Below are 14,661 nucleotides of genomic sequence, written 5' to 3' on the forward strand. Positions count from 1 at the left end.
TGCTATCATTTTCGGACTGTAATAATCGGATTGCGCTTCATTCTGAGGCTTTATCGCGCTTTATGACCGCCAAGCTTTACCAGACCATCTCTGGTAAACATCTCAGTCTTCCGGTGCGTGTTAAAGAAGTGCAGACATAACAACATCAGACCTGCAGACGTCATGTGAACAGATGCTTGGATGCTAGAAGCAGGCAAGGCTGCCCGTGTGTGTGTGTGTGTGTGGCTCAGACAGCTGCACAGCTGTTCAACACAGTGTGTGAGAGGCAAACAAGAACCAACCATCGCCATGGCCACAGGATGAAAGGTTACATGTGTGTGTGTGTGTATGTATGTGTGGCGTGTGGGTTTGTATATGTAAGTGTGGTGTGTGTGTGTGTGAGTATATGTACAGTATGTGTGATGTGTGTGGTGTGTGTGTGTGTGTGTGTGTGTGTGTGTGTGTGTGTGTGTGTGTGTGTGTGCGTGCGCGACACCCCAGTTGCTCCCTAATTGGCCACAGGAGAGAGGAGGCTGTATCACATGGTGTGGTGCCTCGCTGCCCCGCTCCATCCCTCTAACCCTCTTCATGTCCGTCTTCCCCTGTCCTCCACTCCCCTCCATCAGCTGACACTAATCTGCAATCCCTCTATTCAGGCTCCCTCTAAAATGCCCTAATGAGCTCCCAGAGGGCATGCCTGCCCTGGCAGAGATTCGGCTACTGCCACTGCCACCCCCACCCCACCCCCACCCCAACCCTCGTCCCCCGCTAGGTTAATGGAGAACAGTGAGGTTTCGATTGCATTGAACTTTGATGGTCAGCTTTTGAGTACTGAGTGTATAAACCTGGCAGGTAATTGGCTCTGATGCGCAATATTAACGTGTTAGCAAACACTCCAAAACTGTGTCTGCTAAAGTGTTAGCATGGGACCCCTGCTGTCATTCAACACTGTGTACTGTAGGCTACGATGTTAGTATGAGGCTAGTCTGTATATCATATTCTGTATATATAACAACGGTTCATTTATGGGATAGTTCCCACGCTGCCAAGAATTTCCACCGGATGTCCCTTACTTTCCACTTTCCTTCAGTTAACTTTAAACTCCGGTTGCATGGAGCAACATCAACGTTACTGGCGGAAAAATGTCAAGTTTTGAATAAAATGTGGACGGTGCAACAAAGTAGGCCTGCTTGGTTCTTTCGGAGAATGATTGTAAAGATTTACAAAGAATATGTTTAGGGCATTTCCTCTCTAACTGGGACATTTTGGGACCAATTGGTGTGATTGCTGTGGACGAAGTACACACGGAGATACACTGGTAAAAGCCAATGGGGTTTAACCATGTATCAGCTAATTTAAATAGCTCATGTTACTGTATTGTGTGAATAGTTAAATTAATTTCATATTTTATGTGGTGTTTTCTTTTGCGAGGTGCAAATGTTCCACCAAAACAAGTTCCTTCCAGAGACTATTTTGCTGAGTCACAGTCGCTGCGTCCGGAGCTTAGCGCCGTCCAAGACCATTGGGATTGGTTTAAAGAAATGTGACAACCCCTGACTGTTAATTCTTCTATCATGGGAATGCTGTGTGGAAGGGCCAGACCTTCCTCCGCGGAGCTGTGGAGATATATCTGGCAATGCGAGACTAGTATGAGGCCTGGCGTTAATAGGCATTGTGTATGCTAAAGTGTTAGCATGGAACGCTGCTGTCATTTAGCACTGTGTAGACTGAAGTGCTGCATTAGCATGGAGCCTATAGTTTAGCTGGTCAATGAAAATACTAACTGATGCATATCGGTTTTGGCTCCTGAGAATTGCTGAAATTCACAGTTATACCTTTATACAGGGAGAAATCCATCTCATGGCACAGTTTATAAACAGATCAAATGTCCTTCATTAAATCCTAATAGGATCCATGTTTGTGTATGATAGAGTTATTAAAGTAGTCCATGTTATCAGCATACATTATCATACAGAACAAATAGTGACAGTAGGCCCATGCTAATCATTTGGCATACATTACGTACAGGCTCCATGCTAATACTTTATCATACAGAAATGTGTTTAAATGCTTAACTATTATAAAATGGGCTCCTTATTATTTCTTTGGCCTCAGATTACAGTAAGTATGATTCAGTTTAGTGAGGGTAAAAGACGTTAGTGAGGGTTAACAGCACGATTGTAGTCACTGTGTAGAACACTGCCGTGCTGTGTGTGACGTGAAAGGTCTCTCACCTGGTTTGAAGTGCGGCAAAGAGTTAACACCAGGCCAGGTGTCCTCAGATGGGGTGCCGAGGATCTGGAAAACACACCGAGGACAGAGATGAGAACAAGTGAAATAACACCAAACAATACTGCCAACTCCAGCAGTTTTCAGATAAACAAAACCAACTTAACCATCTCCACCAACACATTCTCCCTCCCATCGCATCAAAAAGGGACCCTTGGTCAGATATCTTTGGAGTTTGTTATTGACGCAAAAAGTCTCCTTTAGCATCATATTTAGACTTTTTGGTCTGGACTCTCGGTGTCACTTTTTGACGCTCTTGGTCGGGGCGTATGTTTAACTGACGTGCAGCATAAGAACGGGACAGTTAAGTTGAGGAAAAGATGGTGGGTGGGGTAACAAAATGTACGTTTCAGTGACACGCGGGACATGAACACCAGTCTCCTGGGGCAAAGTCCTGTGTAGTTTGACTCATCCACCACCCCCAACCTGCCTCCTTATGTGGATTTTCAGTCCTTCATACTACTCTCTACCGTTTTCTCTCTTAAATCAACACCAAAGCACTTTTCCTCTCCGGCCCCCTACAAGTTGGAAGCAGAATTCTCCATTACCAATGTCATAGTAGTTTCTTATGTCTACAGAACTACAGATCCGCTATCCGATCTGGCAAACTTGCATAGTGCGGTTATAGCCGGTAGAGGGCCGCAAAGCGAATGCAGAAGTGCCGTTCACCCTGTTACGAGTTGATGAACCACTGAAACGATTTTGGAAACATTATTTTAAGGTACAAAAGAATGTTGGTGTTGCTTTAATACTACGTCATCTTACAGCCCCCGCGGTGGAGCTGCTGCTCTGCCCGGTGCGTTCCATACAGACGCTGAAGGGGGACTTTTGCATCGGTATCTGACGCTGAGAGACACTGACAAAGCATCAGTTATTTACTAGTTGGGAGTGAGAACGAGTTGTCCTCCATGTGCATTTGTGGTTTAGTGGACACATTTATTGCATGATTAGAAGGATCACAAACAAAGGAAAGAGAGACGTGCATCAATCAATCACATATTTTATTATTATCTGTATCAATTTAAATACCAACGACTAACCTATTGAAGAAACCTCGAGTACTTGTAATATGTTTTTTTTTGTCAAATATAAAACTAAATCCTTAAGGCATCATTCGAGTACTCCCAAAACACTGCAAATGTCATTGAACAAATGGTGAACTCGTAGTATAGTGCTCTTGCGAGTCAATAATGTCAATCAGAGGTTCTTTAGTCTATAGCCTTCGAGTTCCACTTCTGGGATTGCTCTGGTGCTGCAGGAAATTCCGCCGGACGCTTTTCCGTCCCCTTCCTCTTTCTTTGTGTTGGCGTTCTAAACTCCGGTGGATTTCTGAGGACTATGGTTAACTGCTCCTCAGATCTCTGCAGGGTAAATCCAGACAGCTAGCTAGACTATCTGTCCAATCTGAGTTTTCTGTTGCACGACTATTTTGCAGCGACTATTTTGCTTTGTGCGGCGCTTAGCACCGCCCATGACGATTGTGATTGGTTTAAAGAAATGCCAATAAACCAGAGAAGGTTTTCCCCCCATCCCGGAATGCTGTGTGGACTAGCCAGACCCTACTCCAGGGCGCTTTGGAAGAGGGTCTGGCAATGCGAGACTAGAGGTTCTCAGACAAGAAAACTAGGTTGCAAGTGTAAACTATGCGTTATGGATTATATATGTTGTTCCCTAGTAGTGTTATGGTTGTGCTGGTAGGAGCATGAGAAAGAGAGAGCCACTGACACTAGGGCTGCACGATATGAGGAAAATTTCCCAGTGGATGTGTCGGCCGGGACGTCTCTGCAGCACCACAATACTTCATTCAGAATGGTTTGACCCATATTTTGCCTTTAAGAAATATTGCCCCCACTGCGATTAAGATATTGCACTTGTCCATATTGTGATTTTGATAACATTGAGATTAATTGTGCAGCCCAGCACACAGGCATCCCATTGCCGGTGCAATAATCATTATTATTTAGGGTTTTTCCTAGCTTAGAATGGGTCTTTTTGTGGGGGGCTACGCACCACAGGAAGCACGATCGGTCCACTTACAGTAAAGGCATGTCTGTGTTACCTTATTTGACAAAAATATATGCATTTTCCTGTTATTTCTGACAATTTGATAAAACAAACTGTATATTATGCTGGAGTAAATTAAACCTCAATTACCAAAACTGGTTAGAGTTTGGTAAATTGTTCCTAAACACATTGAGAGAGGATTTAAATGTGTATTTTTATTCTCCCTTCTTTTTATGTTGGCCCTCTGGAAATAGGTAAAACCTCTTTGGGGGGGGGGGAGCCAAAAATTCCTCTATGCAGGAAAAACCCTGTTATTGCAACTTTTATGGACAGGCTGGCTGAGTTCTCACCAGGGATGGAATGTAACTAAGTACATTTACTCCAGGACTGTACTCAAGTACAAAATGTCGAAGTACTTGTACTTCACTTGAGTAAATCCCACTTTCTACTTCTACCCTGCTACATTTCAGAGAGAAATATTGTACTTTTTACTCCACTACATTCTGTTACAGCTTTAGTTACTATTTACTTTACACATTAAGATTTCTGCACACAAAACACATGTAGTTTATAAAATCTGATGTTTTATTCTAAAGTAAACTACTAACAATATAATGGCCTACAAGTCCAGCTGAAATGATTAGACCATTAAACACACAACTGGTTGGATCCTTTACACTTTCTACAATGGGAGGAGAGTTATTCACCTTTAATACTTTAACTACATTTTCCTGATGGTACTTACACACTTTTACTTAAGGAACATTTTCAATGCAGCACTTTTACTAGTAACAGAGTATTTTTACAATTTGGCATTAGTACTTTTACTTCAGAGAAGGATCTCAGTACTTCTTCCACCGCTGGTTCTCACGCACACAGCCTGGCTTTACGATGACAAAAGCCAGAGCAGCGGACATGCCTCCCACCTGATCCATCACAGCGAAGCAGCGTAATCGTTTCCAGATTGTCTCTGATCTGCAGCACACCGCAGCAGAGCAGCTGCTCCGGGATCAGCTGCTCCGGGATCAGCCTGGGTCAGTACACATGCACACACTGACTGGAGCTGTGTTGTGGGGTCACTGGGATGCTCTTTAGATGGCTCTTGTTGGCACGATTGTTGTCTCGCATTGCCAGACCTGGGTAGTCCACACAGCATTCCAGTATAGGAGAAAAATGTGCACTGGTTTATTGGCATTCCTTTAAACCAATCACAATCGTCTTAGGCGGTGCTAAGCTCTTGGCGGAGCCACCGTGCCTCTGCTAAATAGCCTCGAGAAGGAAATTGTTTTGGTGGAACTTGTGTACGTTCAAAAGAAGTTTTAGTCGTGCAACAGAAAACTGAGATTGGCACCGGAGCAATCCCGGAAGTGGAACGTCGTGAATATAGACTAGCATGGCTGAGATCAGATGTGGAATGTAACTAAGTACATTTACTCCAGTAGTGTACTTGAGTCCAAATGTTGAGGTACTTGTACTTTACTTGAGTCTTTTCTCTTCATGCCACTTTCTACTTCTACTCCGCTACATTTCAGAGAGAAATATTGGACTTTTTACTCTACTACATTCATCTGTTACAGCTTTAGTTACTAGTTACTTTACACATTAATTAATTTCTGCACACAAAACACAGTAGCAGTAGTATTTAGTCGTTTTTGTAGTTGAAATACAATGTTTTATTATGAATTATACAGCATGCATTGAAAATACTACTAAAGTAAAAGTGTGGAAGTATCATCAGGAAAATCTACTTAAAGTATTAAAAGTAAAGAACTCTCCTCCCATTGTAGAAAGTGTAAAGGATCCAACCAGTTGTGTGTTTAATGGTCTTATTATCTCAGCTGGACTTGTAGGCTGTTATATTGTTGGCTAGTTTACTTTAGAATAAAACATCAGATTTTATAAACTACATGTGTTCTGTGTGCAGAAATCTTAATGTGTAAAGTAACTAAAGCTGTAACAGATGAATGTAGTGGAGTAAAAAGTAAAATATTTCTCACTGGAATGTAGTGGAGTAGAAGTAGAAAGTGGCATGAAAAGAAAAGACTCAAGTAAAGTACAAGTACCTTTAACATTTGGACTTAAGTGCAGTAATGGAATAAATGTACTTAGTTACTTTCCACCACTGATTCTAAGTGAAAAAAATGAAAGACGGTTCAGCTAGAATGACAATGAGAAAGAAGATACAAAGATGGCAAGTTGAATAAAAAACCAGAAGTATTTACAAAAGGCCAGAGTCTTGTTGAACCTATGTTGGCCTGTTACTAACACATGGTGGTCATAGGTGATGTAATAACTAAGAACGTCACTAGAGTGCAGCAGAGCACCGCGAGGCCGACCTCAGTCAGACTGCAATGAGAGCAGTCGGAACAAAGAGAGTTCCATGTGCAAGCTCAGCAACTGAACTTCATTTGAAGAATGGTCATTTCTCTAATTTGTGTTTAGAGGCAATAACCAGTTCTGGGAGAATGTCATTAATCATTTGAACATATGACACAACACTAACAGTGGTGGAAGAAGTATTTGGATCCTTTATTTAAGTAAAAGTACTAATACCATATTGTAAACAGACTCTGTTACAAGTAAAAAGCCCTGCATTGGAAATTTTACTTCAGTAAAAGTCTGTAAGTATCGTCAGGAAAATGTAGTTAATATTTTAGAAACTGGAAAGGATCCGGACCGTTGTTTTCAATGGTCTAATCATTTCAGCTGGACTTGTAAAAGCAAGGATAGGCAATATCACTGACAGCTAGCAAAATATATAATCCCCAAGGTTCTGTTACACACATGACAGTAGGTAGTTATCATCTCTGGTACCATCAGACCAGCTGTGGGACAAAGCAGTAGCCTACTAGGACTGTGTCTGTGACTTCAGTGACATATTATCCCACATCGGATCCTATTCATATGCCTTCAAAACGGGATCTTAAAGGGTAACTACCGTTTTTTAACAACCTGGACCCGAGGTTGTTATGTTTTTGTGTCTAAGTGACTGATGGGAACAACGACCTTTGACACTACTCCAGTATTAATGCAGTCGGCAGTGGCAAAATAAGATACAATGTAAGTTAATCGGGCAATTGTGAAGCTTGTATTTATGTTGACAAAAGTGCTGGTTTTGCTGCTGACAGGCTGAGATTAATATTCTAAGTGTGTGGCAACATTATGGAAAGGATTTCTAAGGAGGTCGACCTGCTACGTCTTGCTACACCCTGCTATGCCCTGTAGTGCCCTGCTACGCCATGAACTACTACAACTATTATTTCTAGTCATAGTACCATTATCTTTAATATGACTATAATTTGGATTAGGGTGGCCCCTAAATCATGGTTGCAGCCTGTCGCCGTGGTCCTGCTGCGCGCCCTGCTATGCCCTGTTACACCTGCTACACTCTGCAGTGCCCTGCTACCTCCTGATGCATCCTACTACGCCCTGCTACGTCCTGCTACGCCCTGCAGTGCCCTGCTATGCCATGAACTACTACGACTACTATTTCTAGTCACTGATCCATTGTCTTTATTGTGACTATTATTGCCACTGTTCATCACACCACCAAACGGCACCGTCAGACACCGCCTACTAAGAGCCTGGGTCTGTCCAGGGTTTCTCCCTAAACGTTTTCCTTACCACTCAAGGTTTCTGCCTAAAAGGAAGTTTTTCCTCACCACTGTTGCACTAAATGCTTGCTCTCGGGGGAATTACTGGAATTGTTGGGTCTTTGTCAATGATAGAGTGTGGTCTAGACCTACTCTATCTGTGTCAGTGTCTTGAGATAACTCTTGTTATGATTATGAATTTAATTGAATTTTAGAGAAGAACTCTTTGGTTAAGGTTAGGTAACAATTGTGGCCATGCTGAAAGAAAAACTGGCATTGACTTCAACACGAAAGGGATAGGTTCACCATTTCTCTTCAAACAACAGTGCTCATATGAACATAATCATAAAAAACATCTTTTGCTTGCTGGAATCATTTCTTCTGTTGGTACTGGACATTACAATATTCCTGTCTAATGTTCTTTCAATGTAAGTAATGGAGGACAAAAGCCACAGTCCCTGTCGCAAACATTTATTCAAACGTTTCTCTGAAGCTAATATGAAGCTACAGCGGTCTGAGTGACCAATGAAGGGGTTCTGTTTCAATGTTCATATGTACACCCGTCTATTGAAAAGGTGTGAACCTATTTAAAGTCACATGTTCCGTTTACTTCCTCCTTAGAAGGATTCATGGCTCTACACACAAGTAGTCCTGCTACATTCGCCTTTGCTCTAGACAGAGTGACGATTCACGCTGCTGCTAGACGACTTTGTCCGGTTTTAAATGTATTTTTAAGACGTTTTTTAAAACTACAGTTACAGTGGGTCTCAATTTCGTTGAGAATTTAATGATTCTGTTATCACAAACTATTGGGCTCTACATTGATGCTGCCATCAGGCGACGACTCCAGTCCCCTAGTCAAGGAGGAAACCCTGAGCATGTTTGACTTCTGAACAAATGATGCTGATGCTGCGGTTTGTTTATTTTGCTCCCCTCTCCATGTTCAACATGGAAAAATCCCTTTTGCTGGGACAGTGAATTCCCAACGTGGCACAGACAGACAAATGGACATATGAAATAGCGTGTTGACAGGGAAGACATGGCCGCCCACCAGGGAAGGCCGGCCTGTGTCTGTGTTCATCAGCGTACGGAGAGAAAGTTCTGACAAGGAGGAATTCCTGTGAGGTCGCAGGTCATCACCCTGAGCTCTGCATGCACATTCTGCTGGACATACATCCCCCCACAACTCAATCAACTAAGTTACAGACCACCCAGACAGCCAGCCAGACACAAACAAATAGTATGTCTGACCTTTACACAGGATCCCCCAATTATATTTATGTTGCCAAAGAGAGAAAGAAGAGGTAGTCAATGCCCTGATCGGAGACTGACTTACAGGGATCGAGGAGCTTCATAACAATGTGATACACATTATTCACATACACATAGATTGGGGAAACAAAGGTTTAAGATTTCTTTTATTAGGACAAGGCACATTAATCAACATTTCGGTAAAATGCAAAATGTGTTAGCCAGATGGTTATTTATTTTTTACTGTAGTCCTAGTTACCCAGCATGCATGTCTTTATGGTGGGAGGAAACCCACGCAAACACGGAGAGAACATGCAAATTCCACACAAAACAGCCCAGCACGGACCGGTGGATGGAGCTCTGCAGTGCCAATTTGCTGTGAGGCAGAAGTGTTAACCGCTGAGCCACCATGCCACCGAGACTGAAACGTTACCCACCCATGTCATGTTAAAAAGGACACGTCAGGGATTTAGCACTGCATTTCCATAAACCGATTGGGGAAACAAATGCTCAAAATCAATTCCGCAAAGATATCTTGGCTCTCATGCTGCATTCATGCACTTGCATATGATCCACGCCGTAATTCCAAGCCATTGAGTCATAATAACTGTTAGGGAGTTAGGGATATTAGGAATTTCTGACAGCTATGATAAACTTTGCAACAAAACAAATCCTCCAAAAGTGTCAACAACAGGGGCAGGGCTAGAAGGGGGGCACGGAATATGATTCCCCCCCCCCCCACCACCCCCCCCCTCCCCCCCACCCCCCATATTCCATTGGGCTAGAGTGCTGTCAATCCTAAAATTGTGATTTCCATTGATCAGAGTTCTGTCACTTGGCTGCCTGTTCTGCCAATCTTCCCAGCCCTGGTCACATGACCAACTAATGTTTCCATGACGACTATCCAAAATTCTGATACCATGGAACCAGCACTGGAGTAGTTTTAAAAAAAAAAAGAAAATGTGTATTGTATTTGGATATACAATTTCTATAAAATGAAAACAAGTTAAATTAATAATGAAAGTGATGTTGTATTTAGCAGAATTAGATTATGTTGTTCTATCCTATCCAATATTTCTAAGCAGATTTTCTATGCTGTATTCTGATAAAATGCCGATTCAAAAGACAATTTTGTCTGTCTTTCACATTTGCACTGCTGTCGGTTCAAAATAAATGAAAAGAAACCTACCCCGCAGTATCAAACTTACATCGAACTGTGTCTCAGTGTCCCTTTACACCTATAATAATGACATCATCTCATATTCATGTGTAAATCAGTGGGATTCCCCTTTGAAGTTTTTAAACTATACTGCAGTGGAGAAAGTAATACAGACCTTTCTCATGACAGCCGTTTTGACCTGCGTTTGCAGGAAGAGCACAGGTGTAACTAATAACAAACCGAGGGTGGCATTCCATTTAGGTGTCCCATTAAGTCATGACAGTGAGCCAGCATACACAAGGCAAGGACCTGAAACTAGTTAACCTAAATAGAATTCAGCCATTGTTGGGTTTTTTTAAGTTACTTCTGGGATCTGGAGGTAAATCAATCCGTTTATTATCGCGAAAAGACACTCTGAGATTTTTTTGTGTTAGTTGAAGAAAATATCAGCAGAAAACTGCAATTTAAAATGTCACTTTTTTTTAGTGCTGCCTTTTATAATTCAACTTAATGTCCAATTTGTTAAATTAAAAAACTGTTGGAAATGATTTCCTTTCAAGCAATTGTATTTTAGACAAATACTGAAAGCAGCAGAAATGCAGAACAGAGAACACTTAAATATCGGTTTATTTATCGCAAGAAAAGTCCCTGTCACGATATTCAACAATGTTATCGCATATTGCATACTTTCCTCATATGGTGCAGCCCTACATACCAAAGCATGATAATAACATACAAAATGGTCCGCCTCCGTGGTTTCTTGAAACATGTTTTGTTAAATATATGGTTTAAAAATACAAAACTGCCAGAGCTATGTATAGAGTCGTACCGCCACCTAGTGGAAAAGACATGCGGTGTGGGACAACTACACTGTGTGTGACTGTTCATATATTTCGTTAACAATTTTATTTTCTGTTTCACAAATGCAGGAAGGAAAATCAAGTCGTTAATACGTGTAATCTCTCTGCAACGTCATCTGCCATGTCATGTTGTAAATTGGGATGGCCCGGGGAACTTCCGTTGTGTTGAGTGGACATGCAGTGTTTTTCTGTTGCAGGGTTGGGGTTAGTTAGTTCGCTTTTGGGGGTTTGTGCGTTTTCAACTTTGCGTCATTTCTGCATTTTCAGCACGTTTCACCTAATGGAAGTGTTTTGGGCTGTCGTAGCTCGTTTGCCTCTGATGGGCCACCATAGAAAAGCATCGGTGTAATTGAGAACATTATTGATAGCTCAGTTGCAGTTTTAGGGCCCCGGTGAGCCAGCATGCACAGAGCTAGGACCCTGGACCTGGAACATTACGTTGTATACCTGTGGGTTTTTTCTGCTGGAACATAAAGAGAAAATCTTACTGTTCTTTAAAACCACTGGCAGTTTGTCTGCAGGTTGGTCAGTATGGCAGTAAATATATAATATAGATACCTTTGACAAAGGCTTTTACCTATAACCATTGCAGTCATAACACTGTAGCTTAGTGGGTTTAGTTTTAGTCATTTTAATCCTGCTAATAATTGCTTTTGATTATGTCCCTTGGGATTCTAACCCCTATCTTCCACTGGGTGTGTCCCAGAAATGTGCGGGAAGTGGCTCTTCGCTCCGATAAATATACGCGCCAGGATTATTTTCACGTGAGCCGCGGGGATGCGACATCACAGATCTTTTTGTAAAGACAACGCCAGAAAAGAGAAGTCCTGGAGTTTAACTACAGGAGTGGTTGGAGTGGAAGGTCGATACCAGCTGAATAGACACGTGACTGTTCTGTAAAGTACTGTACGTGTAGAGACAATATAATCTGCGAGTCGGACAGCAAGACGCTCCGCTACTGAGCCGCTCCCCGTGTGGCATGGCGCGCGGCGTGAGGACGGAACAAAACGGCGGCGCAGCCGGTATGCGGTGCATACGTGCCCAGTGGGATACTGGGGTAAGCATCTTTGGGGAGGTGCGGGTTTGGAACTCGCATTTGTTTCATCAGAGATCAAGCCCTTAATCCAAACACAGGTACCAGTCCTGACCCCAGTGGCAGCGGTGTCCCAGCCCCGCATCCTCCGCATTCCTACCTCTACTCTCTGTCCTTCGTCCTAGCGCCGACCCCCCCCACCCATCCGCCCTCATCTCCTTCTCTGCTCTCGAAAACCCTGTGCTGCCCTCCAACCTCGGTCCCACCCAAACAGATTGGGGTCACTTCGAGGCAGGGGTCAAACGGATCAGGACCAGAGCCGAGTGGATCAGCTGTCTCCCACTGCGACGGGTAGAATGTGGTCAGTAAGCCCCGGCTATCCGGTCTGGGTTTCAGCAGATGGATGCTCATGTCAATGACACAGCGGCTGTTGGTGAAATGGTATTACTTATCTCCCCGGCAGCCACTCGCTCTCTCCTGAGGGAAGATCAGCTCGCATGTGCACTGGCTTACTCTTCATAGCAGGAAATACACTCTGAATAAACAGGGTCCCTGTAGAGAGAAAATGGGGATTTGCACCACGCAGCAACCTTCTGCTGCTTTAACAAACCCTTTCAGAGTTGTTCTGTATCGCACAATGTTCGAATGCTGCTACCGTCAGGGGATCGCTTGCAAAGGCTCCGTAGAGCATCTTATTCTTTTTAGCAACATAAGCAGAAATACTTCTACACAGAAACATTTGGACGATTTAAGAAGGGTAAGTCTGGTCAACATGTTCTCACTCCCGTCGCGTTTTGTCAGGTGCCTTTGGCGTTCGTTATGGATGCTCGGGGTCGGGACTCTTGGCGTCCCTATTTGAAGCTCTCGGGACTCGCATCTAGCCCTTTAGCGTGATATTTTGACGCGCTTGGTCGGCACTCTTGGCGTCACTTTTCGAGTCTAAGGGTCGGGACGTACGTTTAACTGACATGCGGCACAAAAACGGGACAGTTAGGTTTAGAAAATATGGTGGGTGGGGTTACAAAATGTACACGGGGAACATGAACCCCGGTCTCCTGGGTGAAAGTGAAAAGTGAAAGTGGAAAACGGTGTCATTGGGATCATTTTCAGAGATTCGATGAACGATAGAAACACTGACAACCAATCAAAATCCATCTGAATTTACAACGTGGCATTGCAGATGACGCTGCTGAGAGAGGGTGTATTTGTTGCACACGGGTGGTCAGTGGTGTGGCGTGACTTTTCCACTCGATGGGGCTATGATCCTTTAGGTAGCTCTGTGCGCAGTGCGTGCTCGCCGCCGCTGTTAACAGAACGTTATCGCTGAGCAGTGTGGATGCCCACATCCTTACACTTAGAGTTATGGTTATTGTTATCGTTCTTGGTGTGGACGCCCCCATGCTCTTTATATGTTATCATTCACGTCTTTATCCATTTTCACTGAACGAGAATATAAAGCCATACCATATCACAGCATGTCAGCATGCTAACATATGCTCATTTGCACTGAACATGAAGTAGAGTTGAGGCTGATAGGAATGTCTTAAAGTGCCCATATTATGAAAAAAACACTTTTTCTGGGATTTGGGGTGTTCTTTTGTGTCTCTGGTGCTTCCACACACATACAAACTTTGAAAAAAATCCATCCATGCTGTTTTGAGTGAGATACGGTTTCTGAATGTGTCCTGCCTTCAGTCTCCTAATGAGCTGTTCAAAATCGGCTCGGACTGTGACGTCACAGTGAAATGAGCTGGCTAACCGCAACCGTTAGCTCGTAGCGTTAGCGTTAGCATGCTAATGCTAATGCTAACGCTAGCATGCTACGTCGTTCTCAATAGCAAAGCACTGCTACAACACACACAAGTTCACCATAATCTACAAAAGAACTACTTACATGTGCGCCCATTTAGAAGTCTCCCAGCTAATCCTGCCTTGTAACTGACCAAAGTTGGAGAAACAGGCTCTCTTTTACTGTCTCTAGAGTTAGCTAGCTGACATGCTCTACATCTGAGCTACTGCGCATGTGCGAGTGCAATCAAAGATAGTAGAGAAGAAGACGAAGAAAAGAGGTCTCACTCTGTAGCTAAAACAGAAACCAGGTGAAAAGAGGATCTGCAGCAGTGAGAGAGAGCTGTGCAGTACAACAAAAATATGGTGTTTTTTGAAAATGAAACCATGTAAACCTATTCTGGTACAACCTTAAAATACAGTTATGAACCTGAAAATGAGCATAATATGGGCGCTTTAAGGTATGTGGTCATGTACCAAAGTATTGGTCAAACCTAAATGTTGACCTGATGATGAAAGGTCAAGGGATCACCAAAGTTATTCCAGGTCATTCTGAGGGGAACATGAATCTGTGTACAGGACGTCATGACTGTCCATCCAGTAGTTGACTGACCCACACTGACATCCTTGGAGCCACTAGTGGGATTAAAACTGACCTTCAGCTCATTTAAACCTATGTAAGCACCATTATGCTGATGCCATCAT

General features: G+C 43.1%; 1 protein-coding gene across 2 annotated transcripts in view; it reads right to left on the bottom strand.

Moving 5' to 3' along the window:
- cdk14 (cyclin dependent kinase 14) overlaps positions 1 to 14,661 on the bottom strand; it is a 261,388-nt gene that overhangs the window by 96,090 nt on the left and 150,637 nt on the right. For both annotated transcript variants that reach the window (XM_028580347.1, XM_028580348.1), the window contains one exon: positions 2,214 to 2,277. In XM_028580347.1, the coding sequence (XP_028436148.1) occupies positions 2,214 to 2,277 (64 nt within the window). The remainder of the gene's footprint in view (positions 1 to 2,213; positions 2,278 to 14,661) is intronic.

This window comes from Perca flavescens, chromosome 6 (genome assembly GCF_004354835.1).
Source record: "Perca flavescens isolate YP-PL-M2 chromosome 6, PFLA_1.0, whole genome shotgun sequence".
NCBI lineage: Eukaryota > Metazoa > Chordata > Actinopteri > Perciformes > Percidae > Perca > Perca flavescens.